Consider the following 21,096-nt stretch of genomic DNA (forward strand, 5'->3'; position numbering starts at 1 on the left):
TAGGTCTTTCTGTTCCTCCAGGCCTTGGCATAGTCTACTATTTCCACCCACATAGAAATGATCACAACTGCTTGCTGGGAAAGGCACGTATGGAATGCACGTCTTTATTACACATTAGGCTCTCAATAATTACTGTCTAAATAAGTGACTAAGATGACTGATAAGGCCAGATCCTCTTGACTATAAATCGATCCTATCTTATGTTAATGACAATGTTAAACTAGGATTGTATTCTCCCTCTGGACATTATTTACATTTACATTTAATAATAAACTACTGTAGTTCTCTTTGACAGCAAGACATTTACTCAGGTTTCACAGTCAAAAATGCCTGGCGAAGTACACAGTTAAGACAGACCCAAGCTCTGCCCCTCTGAGCTTTAAGTAACCAGGCAACTTTATTTGTTCTAAAAACCATTAACCATCCTACAGACATTGTACTCACAATACAATGCCTTGGGTTCAACAGACAGGACCTCAAAGCACTTTCCAGGCACTTACCATGAATTTAGAGAACAATTTGTTTCCCCTGAGCTGAGGGGGTTGGGGGACAAATGCAGAGGATTCAAGAAACTGAAATACACAGAGAAAAACTTTAGCTAGTAGCTCCATCCTATATTTCCCACTAAGCATCCGACCAGAGCCACGCGAATTCTGGGACCTCAGCTTCCCGCCTCGTGCTGAAGCCGCTTCCAGCTCGGACCTGATTTAGAGCCCCGCCTCCCCTCCGGCCCCACCTCCCCTCCGGCCCCGCCTCCCCTCCGGCCCCGCCTCCTACCCACGACCTGACTCTGAGCCCCGCCCATCTCCTCCACGCCCGCCCGGCCCCGCCTCCACACTCCAGCCCAACCCTGAGCCCCGCCCCTCGCCTCCTCTCCCGGCTCCCCTCCCTGCCTGGCCCCGCCTTTACGCTCGGACCCCTCCTTCTCTCCCGCCCCCTTTCCTTTCCACTCTCTGGCCCCACCTCTAGCTCCACGCCCCGACCGGCCCTGAGCCCCGCCTCCATGCCCCAGCCACACTTCCCGGACCCGAACCCGCCCGGGGCGGAGCTGCACCAGGTGCGGGCCTGGGGCGTGGCGGGCGCCACGGAGCGCCAGGTGCGGCTTCCGCGTCAAGATGGCCGCCACCAGCCGAGCCGGGGTATGGCTTCCATCCCGCGGCCGCCTTCCCGCCAGGCGCCCGCTGCTGCGAGTCGCCCTCTGCCTCCTGTGCTGGGGCCCGGCGGCTGTGGGCGCCGTCCCCGAGCTCGGGCTCTGGGCAGCGACGATCAATGACGTAAGTGGAGTGTCGGGACCCAGGCGAGGTGCTGCCCGGGCCCGCAGGTCCTCCCCGGGCTCTCTGGGCTCCAGGAGCCGGTCCCGGGCTTGTTGATCTGGCCGGGCCTGCCCCGGGTCCCCTGAAACTTTCTCTGGGCTCTTTGTCTGCTCGGCGCGGGGAGCGCCCCCTCCTCCGGCCCGACCTGGGCTGTGGGGAGGACCTGTCAAGCTTGTGTGCTGGGGAATTGCTATCCCTTCTGAACCCTGTTCATGAGGATCACCATTCCCGAAGTCCTGGCCCCTCGCTCTGCTCCGACATGCTCTGGCTAGATCAGGTCCTCGTTTTTTCAGACCTGAGCCCTGAACCCCTCGGCACTCCTAGCGGCATCTTTGGATTTGACCTCTCCTCGTGCCCGGGTGCAACCACAGGGCCACACCCGTGTGGCACAGAGTGGATTTTCCAGGGCTTCAGTTTCCGCATAAATTTAGAAAGCGCTTGCGCCTTTTTTTCTTTCTTTCTTTGAGTGAGAAGGGAACATGCAATAGTCACCCCACCCCTCTTTCCCTCTTCTTGGGTTCCTGACATCACAGCTCCGGGAGTGTGTGTGGGCGGGGGGGGCGGGGGCAGGATGTGTAATTAAGGGATGTCTGTCTGCAAGGCTAGTCTGGAGGCATGAGTGTGGAAACTCTTCCTTTACAGGGCAGGCCATTTGAGAACTTGACATCCAGTAGTTACATGAGATGATGTGGGAGGAATGCAGAGGTAGAATTTTGGAAAGATTTGCTGAAGAGGGACAGGAAATCGAAGAGGCCTTATCTCCTGCTTTTCTAGATTTCAGAGGATTCATCCAGCTCCGTTTGAGATGAGTATTTTCCACATGTATGGAAACGATGTCCCAATTCTAAAGGCAAAACTTATATTTTGATTTCCTCAACCGGAAAGAGAAAGTACCAGAGGCTACAAATTCTTCCTATAACACAAAAGCTGCATAAAGGAAGGAGAGTACATATCTTTCTGAATCTTTAAGACCCAGTGCAACCATTTCTTACAGGATTCTTCTGGGTTGGTGCCCTATTTTGTGTGCCAGTGATAGAGCCTGCGTATCTTCATCGTTAAATTTCTCTGAACAGTAAAAAGCAAAACTCAGAGAACCACACTTACCATTTGATGCTGCTTCTGTAGTGAGTGGGCAGTAGCATAAACTGAGTCCGAATAAGTTGGAAGTGAATCGGCTGCATACAGACTGGCTCCAGCTGGTGGATCCTACAGGGTGGTCTAGGCACAGAATTGCCAGGTCTCCTTTTCTTTTTTTAAAGTGAAGTCAGATTCCATATTTTTATTATGTCAACTAATTAAAAAAAAAAACCGTTTAAAGGCCCCTTGTGGGCCCAACACACCCCTTTTATAGGTTGGATTAGCCCCACCCCGGTCGCCACTAGCAGCTTTGGGGTGTGAATGAGGAAACGCCATTGAAGGGTTTTAGACATAACCTGCTAATCACTGTGGCTGCTATCAAAGGATGAATTATAGGCTCCGGTCTGGAGGCGGAGGTACCAGTTATTGCAGAAGCGTAGGCCTGAATTAGGGCAGTGGTGGCAGGAATGGAGAGAAAGAGCTAAATCTGGGAAGTGCCTGTGAGATAAAGTAGGCATGCCGTGGAGATGGGGTGACAGAGGTGAGAGATGGGAAAGAGCCATGACTGGGGGTGGCAGCGCCTACAACCACGGTAGACAGCGCAGGAAGAGAGCTGGTCAGGAGCAGGGGGGGAGGTGTCTGGATTAGGCCAGGTGAGTGTGGACCGTCTATTGGACGTCCCAGTGGACATGACCTTTAGGCAATTGGGTATGTGGATGTGCAGCTCAGAGGAGGGGTCTGGGCCCGGGGTTTTATTGATGTTGAAACTGTTGAGGAGGGAGAAGAGGTTATCAGGAAAGAGCTGCTTGTCCTATCAGTGTTTTTCCTTAATTCCTAACCACACGTTCGTTTATCGTAATCCCTTCTCACAGGATTTTTTTTCTTGGTGAGGGCAGACATTAAATAACTAACTAGTGTGAGATTTCATTTTGGTTGTGGCATGGGGTTGTGAGGAATGGGTCTTACAGACCATGGAAGGGAGGGCCTGGCCTGGTGTGGGCCCCAGTGGAAGAGCCCCTGTGGAAGGGGATATTTGAACTGGGTTTTCAGGGTAAGAAGGAAATAACTAGATGAAGAGAGCGACAGGGAGGGGATTTCAAGTAAGTTTCAGGTTGACTACTAAGGTCCTGACGGCAGGAAGGAGTGTCATGTTTTTGAGGACCTGAGAGAAAGGTGCAAGAGAGGTGGGCAGGCCTTGGTTTTGCGGGGCCCTGTGAGCGGCAGTGAGATTTGGTCTCTTGTAAAGAGACAGCGGTAAACCATAACTTAGGGAGAGGGTCAGTTGTTTTATCAGAAGTGCATTTATGTTGATACCACGAGAGCAGCTGCAGATGCACAGACAGGTTGTCTGTCTGAGCAACAGTCATCGACAGTGGCAGCCGCCCTCACCCACCGTGTGTTGCTGGCCCCAGGAGCCTTCCGGAGGCTCACATCCATTGCAGGGAGTAGATTACATGAGACAAGGTTCTAAGCCAGTGAGTGATGTGATCAGATTTACATTTTTAATGCCTTTTTTTTTTTTTTTTTTGGCTGAGCCACGGGGCATGTGGGATCTTAGTTCCTCGACCAGGGATTGAACCTGTGGCCCCTGCAGTGGAAGCACGGAGTCTTAACCACTGGACCGCCAGGGAAGTCCCAGATTTACGTTTTTAAAGAATAATCACTCCAGGCATAGAAGTTAAAGGATTAGAACTATGTATTTTCCAGGATAAAACTATACTCTTAAACAGTAGAGAGAAATGTTTTTAACAAGAGCTTTCTGTATTTCTTTGTTTTTCATTATAGAAATCAGGACCTTTGATATTTAGGAAAACTATGTTTAACTCTACTGAGATCAAGTTTTCTGGTAAGTATAATAAACTAATATAACAGTAAAATAACAATAAATTATAAATGAGCAACGTAATATAAACTAATGCATTAATTTAATATAAACTAACATAACACATTGTAATATTATATATTTTAAACTAGGCAAATATTTTTAAGTGATCCTAACATTTTAAGGGTTTCTTTTGTTCTAGTCGGGTCATAGTTATTTTCAAGAATGAATTTTTCTGATCCTGTCTCAGAAAATGTAATGTGAATCATTCTTTATCATTCTTTAAAAATTATAGTTAAAACCTAATAAAGTAGTCTTCAGCAAAAAAGTATTTGACCTCCGAAATTTGACTCTGAATCCCTTTTAAAATTCAGTAAATTCTTTTTATGGTTATATGAAATGCCATGATTGTGATGAAACCTTTGTGTTTCTGAAAATTTTCTAAATATACACATGATCACAGTATGAAATAAAAATTATTAGACACTAACAATTAGGATTTTGGAGCTTATGAAATTGAAAATATTTGCTAGGGACTGTGTTGTCTATGTAAATACTGGTGTGTCATGACTACCAAGTCATAGATCTTGAGGTTTGCAGTATTTTTAATGAGTTTACATTGGATCATATTTACTGTGCACTAACCCCTCTAGGTGTTTCCTGTAACTTGACTAGGTCAGTTGGTTGCCAGAGTTAAGTTTGGGGTAAGGAGTAGTTTTTTTGTTGGGTAGAGCGAATTGGCTTCGTGGGACCCACAGCTGTGGCCCTTTTATCTCTCACACCATCCTCTGATCATTTGTTGGAGAATTCTGCCATGTGTGGTCTTTGCTGATGGAAGTAGGCCAGCCATCAGCTAGAAAGCAAAGGTGGTTCAAAGCAGCTTCGTGATATAGATCATCAGTGGTGATAAGAGCTTGGTAAGAGGAAATTGAAGCCCAAGGTGGGTTAGGAAAAAATTTTGGCCTCTCAATGCTTTAATAAATTCATGTCTCACTGTCTAGACAAGATTTAAAACACTGGTGCAGACAAAAAAATTACATGGGGGAATAAAAAGTTATATGGACCACTGAAACGCAGAATGTGATTTTTTTTTTAAATCAGTATGTAATGTCCGAGATCAGCCTAAAAGTAGACCACGATTTAGTATTAACATATCTAAAGAAAGAAAAATGAGGCAGCAGAAGGGAGTTAGGAACAAAAGCGTAACAAAAAAAATGAGGGTTTAGTCAGGTAAAAGCTGGCAGTGTCCCAGCACTGATGGGAGAGAGGTCTTTCTTTAACTACGACCGTAGCTCTAACATTGTGGCTGGCGGGGGTGGATGAAGTGCCCACCTGAGCCTCCTTGTTCTGCTGCCATATTCACCAAGCAGCCTTCTCATCACAATGGACATTCAGGAAAGTGTGCTGAAGAAAGAGAGTTAGTTGATCATTATACATCTACTTTATAGTTACTGTTTAAGTGAGTAATTAGGCATTCTGGTTTATACATCTACATCCGTGGTGTGAAAGATGAAACTGAGTCTCTGAGTTCTCCCAGAGCCACATTTTATTTTATTATTATTTTTAAAAAATATTTGTTAGGAATGACTTTTTAAAAAAATTAATTAATTAATTTATTTATTTATGGCTGCATTGGGTCTTCGTTGCTGCGCACGGGCTTTCTCTAGTTGTGGTGAGCAAGGGCTACTCTTCGTTGCGGTGCGTGGGCTTCTCACTGCGGTGGCTTCTCTTGTTGCGGAGCACGGGCTCTAGGCGTGCGGGCTTCAGTAGTTGTGGCGCATGGGCTCAGTAGTTGTGGCTCGCAGGCTCTAGAGCGCAGGCTCCGTAGTTGTAGCGCACGGGCTTAGTTGCTCCATGGCATGTGGGATCTTCCCAGACCAGGGCTCGAAACCGTGTCCCCTGCATTGGCAGGCGGATTCTTAACCACTGTGCTACCAGGGAAGTCCCAGAGCCAAATTTTAGTGCCTACAAAGTTAAGCATTGGTCCCTTGGGTATGTGTCCATGCTGTTTTGTGGATCAGATGCCTTGCTTTCCCTAAGGAGAGCTAAGGTGACCCCTCTTAGCTACTCCATTCAAGATGCAGTCATGTGGAGCCACTGGTGAAAATCTCTCAGTGTAATTCACCATATTAACAGAATAAAAGCAATACATCATATAATCATCTCAATATATACAAAAAAGCATTTGAAAAAAATCAGCACCTATCCATGATGAAAACTCTCAGAAAACTAGAAATGGAAGGAAATGTCCTCAACCTGATAAAGGGCATCTATGCTAAATCTATAACTTAACATTATACTGTCAATTCTCCCCAGATTGACCTATAAATTCAATTAATCCCAATCAAAATCCAGGCACACTTATATAGAAACTGGCTAGCTGTTTCTGAAACCTGTATGCAAATACAGAGGACCTAGAATAGCCAAAACAGTTTTAAAAAAGAACAAAGTGGGAGGGCTTTTACTCTCTGATTTCAGAACTTAACATGAAGCTATGGTAATCCCAACACTGTGGAACTGTGATAGACACATAGAACAGTGCACATCGTTGTCAAATTCACTGATTCATGTCATAATTATCAGTCAACTTTTCCCGCTTTGTAGATCTAGCACTTTTGTTTGGATAGTGGATATCGTGAATTTTACATTCTTGAGTACTAGAATGTTGTATTCCGTGAACAACTTTGTTCTGGCAGACAGTTAAGTTTCTTTGGGGTCAGTTCGATCCTTTCCAGTTTTGTTTTTAATTTCTTTTAGGGTGGACCAGGAGTAGCCTTTGCTCTAGAACTAACTTAGCACCACTCCTAAGGTGTGACTCTTCTGCGTCTCTCCCAAACGCTAGGTGTGTTTAATGAGGCCTCTCCACTCTGGCTAGTGCAGACTCTGGCTAGTTCCCATCCCCGTGTGAACTCTGAGAATTTTTCAGCTTGTCCCTATGCACGGGCAGGCTGTTATGCAGCCAGAGACCAAGGATCTGTATGCAGATTTCATTGACCCTTTCTCTGTGTAGTTCCCACCTCTTGGGTACTCTGCCCCAGAAACTCTACCAGCCTCAGCCTTGGTTAACCGTAATAATTTAATTTAAGGAATTTAACTGTCTCATTTTGCAGTGACTTTTTGGAGAAATTAGGTAACACTTTACTCATTGTTTCCTTAAAGTAGTCTATTTTATTTATTTATTTTTTAAAGGAACATTTATTTATTTTTGGCTGCGTTGGGTCCTCGTTTCTGCACGCGGGCTTTCTCTAGTTGCGGCGAGCAGGGGCTACCCTTTGTTGCGGTGCGCTGGCTTCTCATTGCAGTGGCTTCTCTTGTTGCAGAGCACAGGCTCTAGGCGCGCGAGCTTCAGTAGTTGTGGCACATGGGCTCAGTAGTTGTGGCGCACGGGCTTAGTTGCTCCACGGCATGTGGGATCTTCCCAGACCAGGACTCGAACCTGTGTCCCCTGCCTTGGCAGGCAGATTCTTAACCACTGCGCCACAGGGAAGTCCAAAGTAGTCTATTTTAAATTGCGTTCTTGGAAACCTTAAGTTTATATTAGAGTATATATAGTATTGTTCTAAAATGAGACTTTCTTTCTCTAAACAGTGAAGTCATTCAGTTGCTCTGGGCCTGTGAAGTTTACCATAGTGTGGCTTTTGGAGCATCATACCTGTCACCATGAATATTCTGAGCTGGAAGTAAGTAAAACACAAATTTTAAATGTGTCTAAAGCTATGAAGGAAAAATTAGGAGTTTAAAGATTTATTAGCTTTTATCAAGTGAGGAGGCCAGAAATAGAGAAGTACCACAGATTTGGGGACTTAGGCAATAAATGCCTTAAATATATCAAAGTATATGCTTTCTGAGAATACAGATCTTTTGGTTTCCTTGGATCTTATGAAAAATGTTAGTAAATATTTAAATCAGAGTTGTGGAAACCATTGATAAAGGGGACTGTGGGTCACGCACAAATGAAAACCAACTCAATTTAAAGAAGAAATGTAAAAGTTTCACTTCATTCAAATAATTAGTCATAGGGAACCTAGAACTTCAGCGAGTATGAGTAGATTTAGTGAGTATAAGTAGACCTCGGAAAGAGGTGAGGAGGGAGAAGGAGGGGGAGAGTGTGAGAGGAGGAAAAAGAGACCGGGTTAGGTCAGTGTGTATTTCCTAAGAACAAAGATATTCCCTTAGATTACACAGTACAGTGATCAGATTTACGAAATTTAACAGCGATACAATGCTAATTGACGTAATAGCTAATAAACCATATTCAAACTTTGCCATTGTCCCAACAACATCCTTTTTAGCAGCTTTTTTTTTTCTTTTCTTTTCTTTTTCTGGTACAGGATCCAATCCAGGATCACATTGTATTTCTGCAGGTTTTTTGGGGGGGGTGGAGGTGTTGAGGGTGGTTCGTGACATGACATTGATATATTTGAGGTGTACAAGCCAGTTATTTTTACAAAATGTCCCTCAATTTGAATATTTCTCACGTCTCCTCGTGATTCAATTCAGGTTATATTTTTGGCAGGCATACCAGAAAATATACTGTTTTGTCCCATTTTTGGTGATGTTAACTTTGATCAGTTAAGGAAGTTTCTGCCAGGTTTCTCCACTGTAAAGCTACTACTTTTCTCCTTGTTGTTAACAATAATTTGTGAAGAAATACTTTTGCATTTATGTGTAAATATCCTGTTTTCTCATCAGTCCTTGTTTTAACATTCTTTGATTCTTGCCTGAATCAAAGCACAGTTACCACTGTGATGATTGCTAAACAATGATTTTCTAATTCCATGTTTTCTTCTACATTTATTAGCATTCAACCATGAGGATACGCTGTTTTCCTCTCTCTTATCCGTCTGTCAGTCAATCAATTATCATTATGGACTCATTGATTTTAACTTTGTTGGGTGGGTTATAATATATTACTGTATTTATGTATTTTGCTCAAATTGTCCCATATTTGGCCAATGGAAGCCTCTTAACCTTTTCTTCATGCCTGGGAGTTGCCATTAGGAGCGTGGTTTTATTCATCCATCTAGGAGCCTCATTGTTCATTGATGTGTAAATGAGTGTTCCCCCTGCACTCAGTTGGGTTTGCCATCTTTGCTTTATGTTACTAAGTGTTTGGTTTATCTTTCCTTGTAATTAAGTGCTGCTTTCTTTCTCTGTAAAGTCTTTTATACCTGGAGTAAAATGGAAGTAGCCCCAGGACAAAGTATTTTGTATTTCTCTGTGAACCATTTCCTTGTAGTAACATCTTAATCACTTTTCTTACTGTAAGAGAATGCTTATATTATGTATTACTGTACCTGAGCACATCAGAATGGCTAAAATGTTATGTTTACCTCAGTTGTACTGAAAATTATATTCAAAACTTTTTCTTTTCGGTATTTTGTTCTATTGCATGTTTCAAGTGTTCCAAGCTGAATAACTTTTTGGTATTATTTAGATATTACGTGGAAATAAATTATGACATAGAATCTTACTTTGCATAGGAGCTGTCACAAAAACATGAACTTAGTGTCAGTGAAGACTTTTGTGGTCATTATTTCAAGAACAGCGAATGTTGGACAACAAAAAGTGAAAACTTAGATTGCAACAGTGATTTACAGGTGTTTCCCTCATTGAATGTGAGTACCTGTCTTGCCATGTTGAAATAGAATTTATGTTTCTCCCAGTGAATGCAAGTATCAACGCCTGTTTTATCAGTATTTTGATAAAGGAAGGTGCTTAATTTGTCAATTTTTAGGTTTAGTTCTTTTGTGTGTGCGGCAGTACATAATAAGGGGAACCGTTGTTCCATTTCTTTGTGCCTTTTGCAGCAGTATCCTTGAAAGAGGGTCCTTTTATCATCCTTTCATGATTTTCTGTCATTCCATCCCTCGTCTCTCTTCTGCCCACCCCAGTCAGGGCTTTGCCCCCATCATCCCATCAGAACAGCTCTAGTCAAGGTCACCAGTGACCTCCATGTCATTAGATCCCTAGGTCTGTTACTCCTACTGAAGGTCTGTCAGTGTACTTGACTTACCAGCGTTTAACACACTTGAACACTCTCCTTTGTGCACTTTCTCCTCCTAGCCTAGAAGACTAGATTCTAAAATGTTAACAGCAGTCATCTCTGGGTAGTGAGGCTGTGGATCATTTTAACTGATTTTTTTGTCCTGTAAATTCTGAAATGAAAATGTCTTTAATAAAAATGTTAAAGGGTTGTTTTCAAAATTTGTGTCAAGGTATAATAAATATACATAAATTTACAGCAAAGCTTGCATATCAGTAGTGTAGGGCTTGATGAATTTTCACAACCTGAACCCACCCGTGTGAATCCCGATCAAGAACAGGGCATTTGAGCACCTCGAGCTCCCTTTGAGTTCCTACTACCCTCCCTGCCGACGGTGACCACTGCCCTGATTAAGGAAGTAATTTTTCAAAAGTAGGATTTTGTTACGCATGTTTGGGATACCGTGAGATTTGTTCTCTGGTGTTCAGCTTTAATCTTTACTTTTTTCATAACACATTTTTTTTTCTTAATTGTTAAAAGTATTTTTCCTTATGGAAAGGCAACAATATAAAATGAAATTATTTTATTTTATTTTTCCAGAATAAAGAACTAATAACAAATACCGGAAATGTTTCAAACCAGGAAGGGTCAGCGGTAAGTCATTTTATTTGCCTTTAAATCAAATACATACAAGTTAGAGTAAGACTGAGCAGAATCTGTTGATGGACAGATACTCAGAGAGTGATCTAAAGTAGGGTTAGTAGAATTAGGAAAGAAAAAAGAAGCATTATTTAAAACAGTATATTTCCTTACATAATGTCTGTGTGAATTTTGTACATACTTGGTTCTGTCTTTGTTGAAAAATCTCTTTAAAGGTGTGATTTAACGGTAACTTCTATGTAGTCTTTCTTTATTTTAAAAAATAAAATTCCGCTGCCAAATACCTGAGACAGCACAGCAGTGGGCTGATCTGTATCATCCTTAAGGAAGTAAAGAAATAGATAGAAACCATGATGTAGCACGAGGGGGAGGGGAAATTTGGAATTTGGGGAAATTACTCAAAGTCAGAAGACTAAGAGGTTGAGAGGATTACAAGGAGTTGAGTGTAGGGACTGAAAGTGGATTTAGAAGAGCTTGATGTTTGCCTTTAGACTGGGGCTCTTCTGCTTTTATACTGTTTTCTCCAGCCATCTTACAGAGTAGTCTGATAGTGGAAGGGCATTCACTCTGCAGTGAATGGACCAACTCTGCAGTGAGTGGACCAACTCTTTGCTTTGCACAGACTGTCACAGGTGGAGGAGTAGGAAATGAGAGGGAAGGATAGGAAATACTCAGGAAGGAGGAGTGTGAAAAGTTTGGTGCAGCGCCAGGGGGCAGTTTCAGGCCTCAGTGAGACTGCTAGCAACAGAGTGCCTTAAGGAATTTAAATACTTTAGCCTATACACCAAATCTGAGTCATTTCCAGCAATGTTACCTGACATCTTTCTCCCCCAGTTCAATTAAAAAAAATACACATTTAAAAACTGAAAGCTTGGGACTTCCCTGGTGGTCCAGTGGTTAAGACTCCGTGCTTCCAATGCAGGCGGTGCGGGTTCAATCCCTGGTCAGGAAACTAAGATTCCACATGCCTCAGGGCGTGGCCAAAAAGTATAAATAAATAAATAAATAAATAAATAACTGAATGCTTGATTATACTAGGATATTAGAAAAACTATTTGAAAGGTAGTATTAAATAAAACATAGAATGGTAACATTAGGGGGAAAACCTGTAGAAATATAAAAAGTAGAAAACATTGGCAAGTGGAAAAGGCTTTTTTCCTCCTCCATCCCTTTGGGTGTGGGAGGATGGTGGTAAAAAAAAAACAAATGGAGGAAATCCTTCCACTACCCGCTATCCTTCCACAGCCCACCATTCCTTTTATCTGTGTTTTTTTTTTTTAAGTAACCCAATTCAATTCTTAAAAGTTGTTTTAAAATGTGGTGGACAATCGTTTAGCTATATCTTATATAGCAATTTAAAAAAATAACATGAAGGATTTCTTTTTCTGTTTCAGGATGTTGTAGCCAAAACACAGAGAGATGGGTTTCATATCTTTATTGTTTCTGTTAAAACAGAAAAAACAGATGCAAGCTGGAATTTGAATGGTATAGTTAAACAGTATGCATGCTTTATTGTCTGCTTTTACTGTATTCTGTATTTTTGTCATTAACCCAAATCTACATTCTCTGTTAAAACACGTTATTCAAAAATGATTTTCTGTTAATCACAAAAATGAATAATATGTTTATTTGGGGTACTTAGAACTTTATGCTTCTCTTAACTCTAATATTTATTTTTTAACGGAATGGAAATTTTAAATTAATTTAAGGTAAATTTTGGGAGTTCCCTGGTGGTCCAGTGGTTGGGACTCTGTGCTTCGGCTGCCGAGGGCCAGGGTTCAATCCCTGGTCGGGGAACTAGGATCCCACAAGCCGCACAGCGTGGCCAAGAAAAAAATAAAAATAAATAAAATAAATAAAAGGGTGAATTTTAAAAAAAAGATAAATTTAAAAAGTTTTAAACTTCATAGAGGGATACAAAATTCTCCATCCTTCCAGATTAAAAAAAAATTTTTTTTAACATGTAGAAATGGGTAGGCGACACCTTATTCGTACTTGAAGTGGATTATATCCTGTTTCTTGAAAATGGCCATCATCAGGGGTTTAAAATTTTTGTTCTTTAAAAAGTTTAAGAAAAAAGAATCTGTTTGTAGCCTAGGAGTAGAAGTAGCATGTCTGGCAACTGTGGCTTCTGTGTTCTGTGAGCTCCCCTGCCTGCCCGTAAGGTAGATGCTCTTTACCTCGTGAAACCATAGTTCCTGGTGCCCAGTGTGAGAGCGGGCTCACACTAAGCGGTCTTCAAGGGAGCGAATACTTCCATGGGTCCTGGAATTGTTTTAGCGGTCATTTTCTAGACTGGGTATCTGCTCGGCTGACAGTAGCCAAGCAGCATGTGAGGATCCTGGTGATTTGCAAACTGCTCTGATTCACCCACTGGGACACAGAAGTGAAGCCAGCCTCTGTCTCTGAGGGGCACCCAGTCCAGAGAGGAGGGAGAAAGCAGTGAGGTGAGTCAGGCATGGCCGCAGAGGAGGCCCAGAGCTGGTCTTCCACGGGGAAGCTGGTGGAGGGGCTGCTCTGGAGAGTGTGAAGCAGGCCTTCCTCCCGGAAGTGCTGTAATGGGCCCAGACCATGCCACACGGGGAGCAGGGGCCTTGCCTCCATCCTGCTCCCCAGCCTGTGCACCCTTCCTTCCCAGGTGTGGCGTCTTTTCCTCTGACACCAGCAGGCAGATTTAAGCTTCTGCTGGTTAGTAACTGGCGCAGTTGCTAAGCCTGGCAAGTCTTGCACCGTATTCGGCACTCTGTTTGTTATTGCTCTCGGGCAACAACCCAAACTAGATTCTGGAGTTCAGTAAATTTTTTTTCTTTAATTTTTAAAATTAATTAATTAATTTGGCTGCGCTGGGTCGCTGCGTGCGGGATCTTTAGTTGCAGCGTGTGGGATCTTAACTTGCGGCATGCGGGATCTAGTTCTCTGACCAGGAATGGAACCCGGGCCCCCTGCATTGGGAGCTCGGAGTCTTAACTGCTGGACCACCAGGGAAGTCCCTGGAGTTCAGTAATTTATCCAAGTTACATTAAGAAAGACAGAGTCCTCAGCTAGGTCAGGGACTCAGCCAGGGCCAATCTCAGACCAGGACTACTTTGCTGTCTGCATAAGGTCTGACTTGACCCACACTTTACAAGAGCATGTATACAAATACATAAAGATATCTTCATACAGTTACATAATCAAAGGTAAAAATTCAGCATTTGTTAACTTGGTTTGTATTCTTGGAGTCTTAAAATGAGCTTACATTGAAAAACTTAAGGAAAACTGGTTGTTAATTTTAATGCCTTAATTTCTTTATCCCCACCCTGCCTTCACCAGTTTCTCTTTCTACGATGGGGCCTCATGGGTATATCTCTGCATCAGATTGGCCTCTGATGATTGTGAGTATCTCTTATCATTTTTTCCTTTTTTTAAAAAATGAGTTTTGTATCCTAACTGGAACATTTAAACATTTTAAGAGCTCAGTGGTGGTAATTCCTTAGTAGCTAACACTTTGACATACCCTCTATTTCTGGTTCCATGGTGACTGGAAAATAAAGGATTGCAAACTTAAGTGTAGAAATGTCAATTTTCAAATGATCAAAAGGCTTAACTGACTAAAATTGCTTCTCCTCCCACAGTTCTACATGGTGATGTGTATCGTTTATATCTTATATGGCATACTCTGGCTGATGTGGTCTGCCTGCTATTGGAAAGATATATTAAGAATCCAGTTCTGGATTGCAGCTGTTATTTTCCTGGGAATGCTTGAAAAAGCAGTTTTTTATGCTGAATACCAAAACATCAACAGCACTGGGTTATCAAGTAAGTGGTGACTGTGTCCATGAATATGGTATGACCCAAGAGTCTCCTAGCATTTGTGAGCAGAGCTGTGGGGACTCCCCGCCCCACCTTCATACAATGGTTTGGGAACAACCATATAGATGACGAGGAGGGAAGCCAAGAAGAGAATATCAGAGTAGGACTCTGATCCAGGCTAGCATGTGTGTTGTCTTCATTTTCTGTTTTCTTCTTGCTGACTTTCCCTTACTTCCCTCCTGGGGAAAAGAAAATTCCTATTCCCTAAGGTTCAGCTACCCGTGACTGGCTTTAAACAACACGAAGTTCTGGACTGGGGACATAGGGTGCTGCTAATCCTTTTAACATATTTCTCTGTTTTTTTTCCTCATCCTCTTTCTTCTCCTTTCCCCTCCAAAGAAGAAAAGAAAATTTGGCCACAGGGAGTAAAATCAGTAGTGCCGGGATGGATGGTGACTGCAGCCTTTTTGCAAAGAACTTCATGTGACCGTGGGAGATACCATCCCAGCTTACACAGTGGAATGTGGGAAGCAGGCAGGGCATATAGTGGGGCATCCTCAGATGGGTGCCCCAGACTTCTAGAAGATAGAGTTCAAAAGGGCCAGAGAAGTAAAGGTACAATTAATTCCATCACTGAACCTTCAAAAGGGAGATAGCTCAGATGGATAGAAAGCCCTCAGGAATGTGCTTCTGAGCGGTCAGTTACAAATGATCGTGGTACAGATTTTCAAAGGGTGTAGTTGTGTCTGCTCTTTATTTTAAAATACTCCGGGAAAAAAAGAGGGTGAGTTGGAAAATAGATGAGACAAATTTAGCATAATGTTGATAATTATGGAAGCTGAGTGACGGGTACATGGGAGTTCATTATATCGCTTTCTCTGTGTTGGAGAATGTTTGTAATTTCCCAAAATAAAAAGTTTAAAAAGACATGTACAAAACAATAAAGATAAGACAAACATCCAGGGAGGCACGTTAGAGGTATTATTACCCTACAAGAAGTTTTAGTGATGTGTGTGCGTGTGTATGTGTGTGTGCCTGCCCTAAACCAGATAAGGAAGGAAGGAAGGATAGAGCTGCTGCATATTACTGGGGGTTAAAGCATTCTTGAATGTCAGAGAAGGCGGATCAGCTCCTTTGCTGCCAGTGGTGGGGGTCTCTGTCTAGAAGAGGGTGGCGTGAACTTGGGTGAGGGGCAGCAAAAGCCTGAGATCCATGAAGAGAAGGAAAGACCATCTGTCGTCCTCAGGGCCTTCAAGCCCTTTGAGATGACACCAGAAGGCCCTTGGAAGAGAGACCCCAGACTGCTTTCCTTGTCTTTGAGGAGTCCTGTGGAAAGGAGAGGCGCCAGACGGGGTCTGGGCTCATGTTGTTTCTGATTTTCCCAAGCGTAAATTCTGTAACCCAGGCTGTCTTGCTTAGCATTCGTCCTGGAAGGATAGACTTCAGAAAAATCAAGCAGTGATGATTTAGTGATTGTTAGGACCCAGCAAGGATACATTAAGAATAGGTCGTGTCAATTGACTTCTTTGTTTTGTGCTTCTAGATTGGCAGTTAGGCAAATGTAATAAATTTAGTATATCTGCACTTCTTCAAGGTATTGGGCAAGGTCTCTTGTGGTTTCTTCTGGAGAAGGCAGAGAAACATGAACTGAAAACAATATTAGGTGGATTCACAACTAGTTTCTGGATGGCTTTCTCCTCTCCATCTTTACCGCCAGCACTCTCATCATGTCTTGGCTAAATTCTGGAGTAGACTCCTGCGCGTTTTCCTCACCTACAGTCTATTCCTCTCCAAGCCATTAAGTAGAGCAATCTTGATAAAATAAAGCTGTCTACTTTATTCCAAGGGTCAGCAAGCTTTTCCTGCAAAGTCTACACAGTAAATATTTTTGGCTTTGCGAGCCATGTAGTCTGTGTTGCAACTTCTCAACTACTGCCATTGGAGCATGAAAGCTGCCACAGACAACAAATGGACATGGCTGTGTTCCAATAAAACTTTATTTACAAAACAGATGTAGGGCCAGATTTGGCCTATGGGCTGTAGTTTACTAGTTCCTTTTTCACTCCCTTGTTTACTATCATTGACTTCCCACTGCCCTTAGCAACAAGCCCTGACTCGTGGCCTGGCCTAAAACTGAGGTGATTGGGCCCTACCTCTGCCCCAGCCTCTTTTCTTGACCTCCCTCGTTACACGCTCTGCTGCAGACATGCCGAACTTTCACTTCTTGCAGCATATTTTGCTTTGTCTCTTTTTCCCTCCATGCCTTTGCATGTGCCATTTCCTTTGCTTTCCCCTTTCCCTCCTCCAAACGGTTAACTCCTACTCAGCCTTCAAACCCTGGTGTAGCTGTCACTTCCTATGAGAAGATTTTCCTGCCTTGTGTGGATTAGGTCGCTTTCATCACAATCCTGGGAGATAACAGCGTTACCTCCAGCACTTGCTGAGTTCTGTCCATTTACTTGTCCCGACCAGAGTACAGGCTTCACAAGGGCAGGGAACATGGTGTGTCTTTTACTGTGATAGCCGCACGGTAGGAGCGTGAATGAGTAAATGATGAGGGCAACCTGGAGAAAAGAGAGCTCTTGAAGGCATTATGGTTTTCAGATATTTACAGGACAGGAAAGGGCTCCAATTCTTTGCAGCCTCAAGGGAAGAATAAGAACAGAGGGGAGCTCGGGGAGACAGATTTGCAGTGGACGTGAGAAAGCTGTACCCAGTAGAGCCGATCAGAATCCCCTTCATTGAGGTTTCAAACATCACTTGGATTAGAAGACCTTTAAATTAAATGTGGCTAATTCGTCTGAGGTCAGGACGTAACTGTACACAGTACACATTTAGACTCTTGGAGGTAGGCGTCCAGATGGACCCAGAGCGAGTGATTTTCCTTCGTCCCCCTCAGCCCAAGGTTTACTGATCTTTGCGGAGTTGATATCTGCGATTAAGAGGACGCTGGCTCGCCTCCTGGTGATCATCGTGAGCTTGGGATACGGCATTGTGAAGTAAGTACCGGCATTGTGAAGTAAGTACCAGGGCCCGGAAAAGACACTGCATCCCCATCCTGTGATCCCATCCATCTCCGCTGTGACCCCTGTGAAACCCGACACCTCTCAGTATCGTAACACAAACCCCAGAGGGAAATACCTGCAAGGACGTGTTTTTAAAAGATTTCCATGCACTGGCTATTTTATCCTTTTCTCCGATAAAGATCCTGAATTTGAATTCCAGTAACTTTAGAGTTAGATGAATAATCAACTATAAGGATAATGGAACATTTTAAATGACTCTCGAAGTTCAGACCATTTTCTGTTTCCTAGACAGCACAGTTAGGGGTCATGATTGTGTATGAGATATTGTAAGAGAGAACGCTCTGATTAAACACCAGGTTCAGCAGAATTTCTGGCCGAAACCTGGCAGTCGCCTGAGGCCCCGCTTTCGGGACCCTCTCAAGCAGATCTTTTCTCCCTCTTACCTTTGAGTCCCTGGGTGTGAACTTGGAAGAGCCTGTTCCCTAAGACCCTCTGACTCCCAGAAACTCAAGCCCTCACACTGGACCACAGCTCCATCTTCTGATGGCAGGCCTTGTCAGCTGCCAGGTTTCCCCGCATCCCTCCCCGCTCCGAGCACTTGCTTTACTGTCTTTCTCCTCAGCACTTCATTGTCAGGATTCCCTGTGATTTCAGTATCCGTTTGAGGATCCTTTAAGAAACCTGACCTCACCTCCTCACCTCTGCCGCTCTTACCTGTCACCTCCCCTCAACTACCGAGTCCCCTGGCCATTTTCTAGACTTGATTATTATTTATTTATTATTGTGTATAACGGCACCCTCTCCATGGTGGCACGTGTAAGCAATCCACTCTTCAGCCTCCCCCGTTTCCTGTTTACTTTCTCTAATATGTCAGCTGTAGGCACTCTTGGTCCCTGGTGTGGCCTCCGGCCTATTGATCCCACCGCCTTCCACGGTCCGGCAGGGCACTGATCACCCCTGCTGCCCCTGAGGCCCTCCGCCTTTTCCTTTGTCAGCCTCCCTTGATAAATCCAGCTCTCCATCTGCGCAGGTTCAGCCGGGGCCGCAGAGTCAGCCTGAGAAGAACACCCCCCACCCCACTGCCTGGCTCAGTTCACTTCATGACCCTGAACTTGAAGGGCGCCCTGAGTGCTGCTGGCAGTTCTCGATCCCCTTGCCATTTGTGTTCTGACTCTTCACTGCGGAAGACCACTTACCCCTTCTCTCTCCTCACACCTCCCTACCCTCATCCATCGTAGCTGATCTTGGCTCTTTTCTCACTGAGGAATTAGAAGCCATCAGAAGGGAATTGGGGCCGTCAGGTCTGTGTCATCCTCCCCACCTCTGGACCACACGCAGCGTGTTCTGCTCCTGTAAGGCGTGGACCATCCCTGTGTGTGGTTAAGCCCCGCCCTCCCCTAGTGCCCTGGGTCCTGTTACCTCCTCTGTCAAAGAAGCTGTTCCAGCAGTCTGTCCGTTTTCTCTGATAGCGTCAATTTCCCTCTCCGGTGGGCCATTCCCATCAGCACACTGTTACTTCTGTCATCTTCAGAAGCAAACCCTCCCTTGAACCCAGATGGCCCTCTCCTCTGCTTCTCCTTCATTGCTTTTCCCGGGTGTGCAGCAGCATTTTTCCGATGTGTTGTCTGTACTTGGCCACTTCCACTTCCCTCATTTTCTGTCCTTGTGAGGTTTGGCCCCATTCCTCCACTGAGACTGCTCCTGTCAAGGTCACCTTGACCTCTCCTTGCCAAATCGCAGGGCCCCGCTCAGCCCCCGTGCAGGTGCCCTTCAGGAGGTGGAGGCTCCTTCAGGGTCTCCTGTGCTGCAGCCCCCTCGTCTTCCCGAGCTCCAGTGTTGGGGGGCCCTGGGCTCAGGCCCCAGACCTCTGCTCTAGTGACTGGCATCCCCGAGGCTTTCTCATCCACTTCTGTGGCTCTGGCTGCTGAACGAGTCCAGAATGGGCCCATCCCGCCCCTCCACAGCTACCACCCTGGTCCAGGCCACCAGCTTCTCCTGCCGGGACTACACTCCGGTAGCCTCCGAACTGGTTTCCCTGCTTCTGCCCGGGTCTCCCGTCAGTCTTTTCAAACACAGCAGCAGCCAAGATGATTCTCTTAAACTGTAACTCCAATTTCATTACTTCTCTGCTCATTTCACTCAGTGAAGCCCAAATTCCATCTCGCGGCTTCTCCGATGGCTGACCTCATCTCCTGCCACTCTCCTCCCCAACACTCTGCCCCCTCCTGCTGGTTTTCTTGCTCTCACTGTTCCTTAAACACAGCAGACACTTGGCTCACAGCGCAGGAAGGGCCTCTGCTTGTCAGCTTCTCCCCCGGATCCCAGGCGTGGTTTGCTCCCTCACTTCCTTTAGTTCTCTGCCTCACCATCACCCCCGCCCCCAGGGAGGATGGCCCTTTGGGACCCTAATCAGTGCCCATCCTCCATCGCTGTAGCCCCTCATCCCTTTTGACGTGTTTCTTAGCATTTGTTGTCTCTTCCCCCCACTTGCGTGTGACTTCCCTGTATTGTGTCCTGCTGTATCCCGAGGCCCCAGTGCGCTGGGCGGCACACAGCGTGCACTCAGTAACCGTGCACTAATGCACGCACACGTGCTTCTGAGCTCCGGACTGGTGCAGTTACCAAGACTGTAGCGAGGAAACCTTCTTTTCATCTGTTTTGCTTTCTTTTGTGTTTTTGGCCTTAGTACATAGAGAACACAAAACCCTCTGGGTCCCAGGGGCAGCTCACAGCTGTAGTTATGACCATCAGGTCCCAGGGTGCAGAGGGCGGTGGCTGAGAAAGGGATAGAAGACTGAGCTGGTGGGTGAGGGCTCAGCCCTTTTTGACTGAATCCCTTCACTGTCAACTTGTGTTCAACCCTTACAAAGCGAGCGCAGTAACAGTTCTGGCTGTTGCAGGGTTCCAGAAGGCTGGCTATAGTGAATCAGAATTTAGATTAACTAAATTAGATAAATTGTCTGAAATATGAGCTATGGGTATTAGTTCAGTTTTTACTTAGATTTGTTTTAAAATGACTATCATAAGTATTTTTTTTTCAAAACCAGTTTTTTCTTCTAATTACTCTGAAAGGAGGGTTTTTGAGTTAAAACGTATTCACAATAAATTCTGACTTGCAAGTGTCATGAAATTTCAGTTCTTTTTTTTTTTTTTTGGCCACGCTGTGTGGCCTGAGGGACCTTAGTTCCCCAACCAGGGATTGAAGCTGGGCCCACGGCAGTGAAAGCGCCACGTCCTAACCATTGGACCCCCAGGGAATTCTCGAAATTTCAGTTCTATTTTCAAATGACTAATTTCAAAAATCATCATCTTTGCATGTTCTCAACTCATTTATACTTTCAAAGAATCAAAACTGTTATTTTAATTCTTTTCAATTCGAAGAATGAAAGCTGGAGTCTGTTCGGACTGTCGTTTGGGAGT

At 44.4% G+C, this 21,096-nt stretch overlaps 1 protein-coding gene across 3 annotated transcripts in view; it reads left to right on the forward strand.

The window, feature by feature from the left end:
- The first annotated feature begins 942 nt into the window (after positions 1–942).
- The window catches only part of TMEM87B (transmembrane protein 87B), a 52,513-nt gene continuing 32,359 nt past the window's right edge, over positions 943–21,096 (forward strand). Inside the window, exons 1-10 of one of the 3 annotated variants that reach the window (XM_057558218.1) lie at positions 1,144–1,274; positions 1,956–2,135; positions 4,176–4,236; positions 7,801–7,892; positions 9,696–9,830; positions 10,799–10,852; positions 12,253–12,343; positions 14,171–14,232; positions 14,473–14,656; positions 17,550–17,649. In XM_057558218.1, the coding sequence (XP_057414201.1) occupies positions 4,206–4,236; positions 7,801–7,892; positions 9,696–9,830; positions 10,799–10,852; positions 12,253–12,343; positions 14,171–14,232; positions 14,473–14,656; positions 17,550–17,649 (749 nt within the window). In that variant the 5' untranslated portion in view covers positions 1,144–1,274; positions 1,956–2,135; positions 4,176–4,205. Of the gene's footprint in view, positions 1,275–1,955; positions 2,136–4,175; positions 4,237–7,800; positions 7,893–9,695; positions 9,831–10,798; positions 10,853–12,252; positions 12,344–14,170; positions 14,233–14,472; positions 14,657–17,549; positions 17,650–21,096 lie in introns of all 3 variants that reach the window. The other 2 variants (XM_057558216.1, XM_057558217.1) reach the window with 2 other exon arrangements.

The sequence above is a fragment of the Balaenoptera acutorostrata genome, chromosome 12 (genome assembly GCF_949987535.1).
Source record: "Balaenoptera acutorostrata chromosome 12, mBalAcu1.1, whole genome shotgun sequence".
Classification (NCBI taxonomy): domain Eukaryota; kingdom Metazoa; phylum Chordata; class Mammalia; order Artiodactyla; family Balaenopteridae; genus Balaenoptera; species Balaenoptera acutorostrata.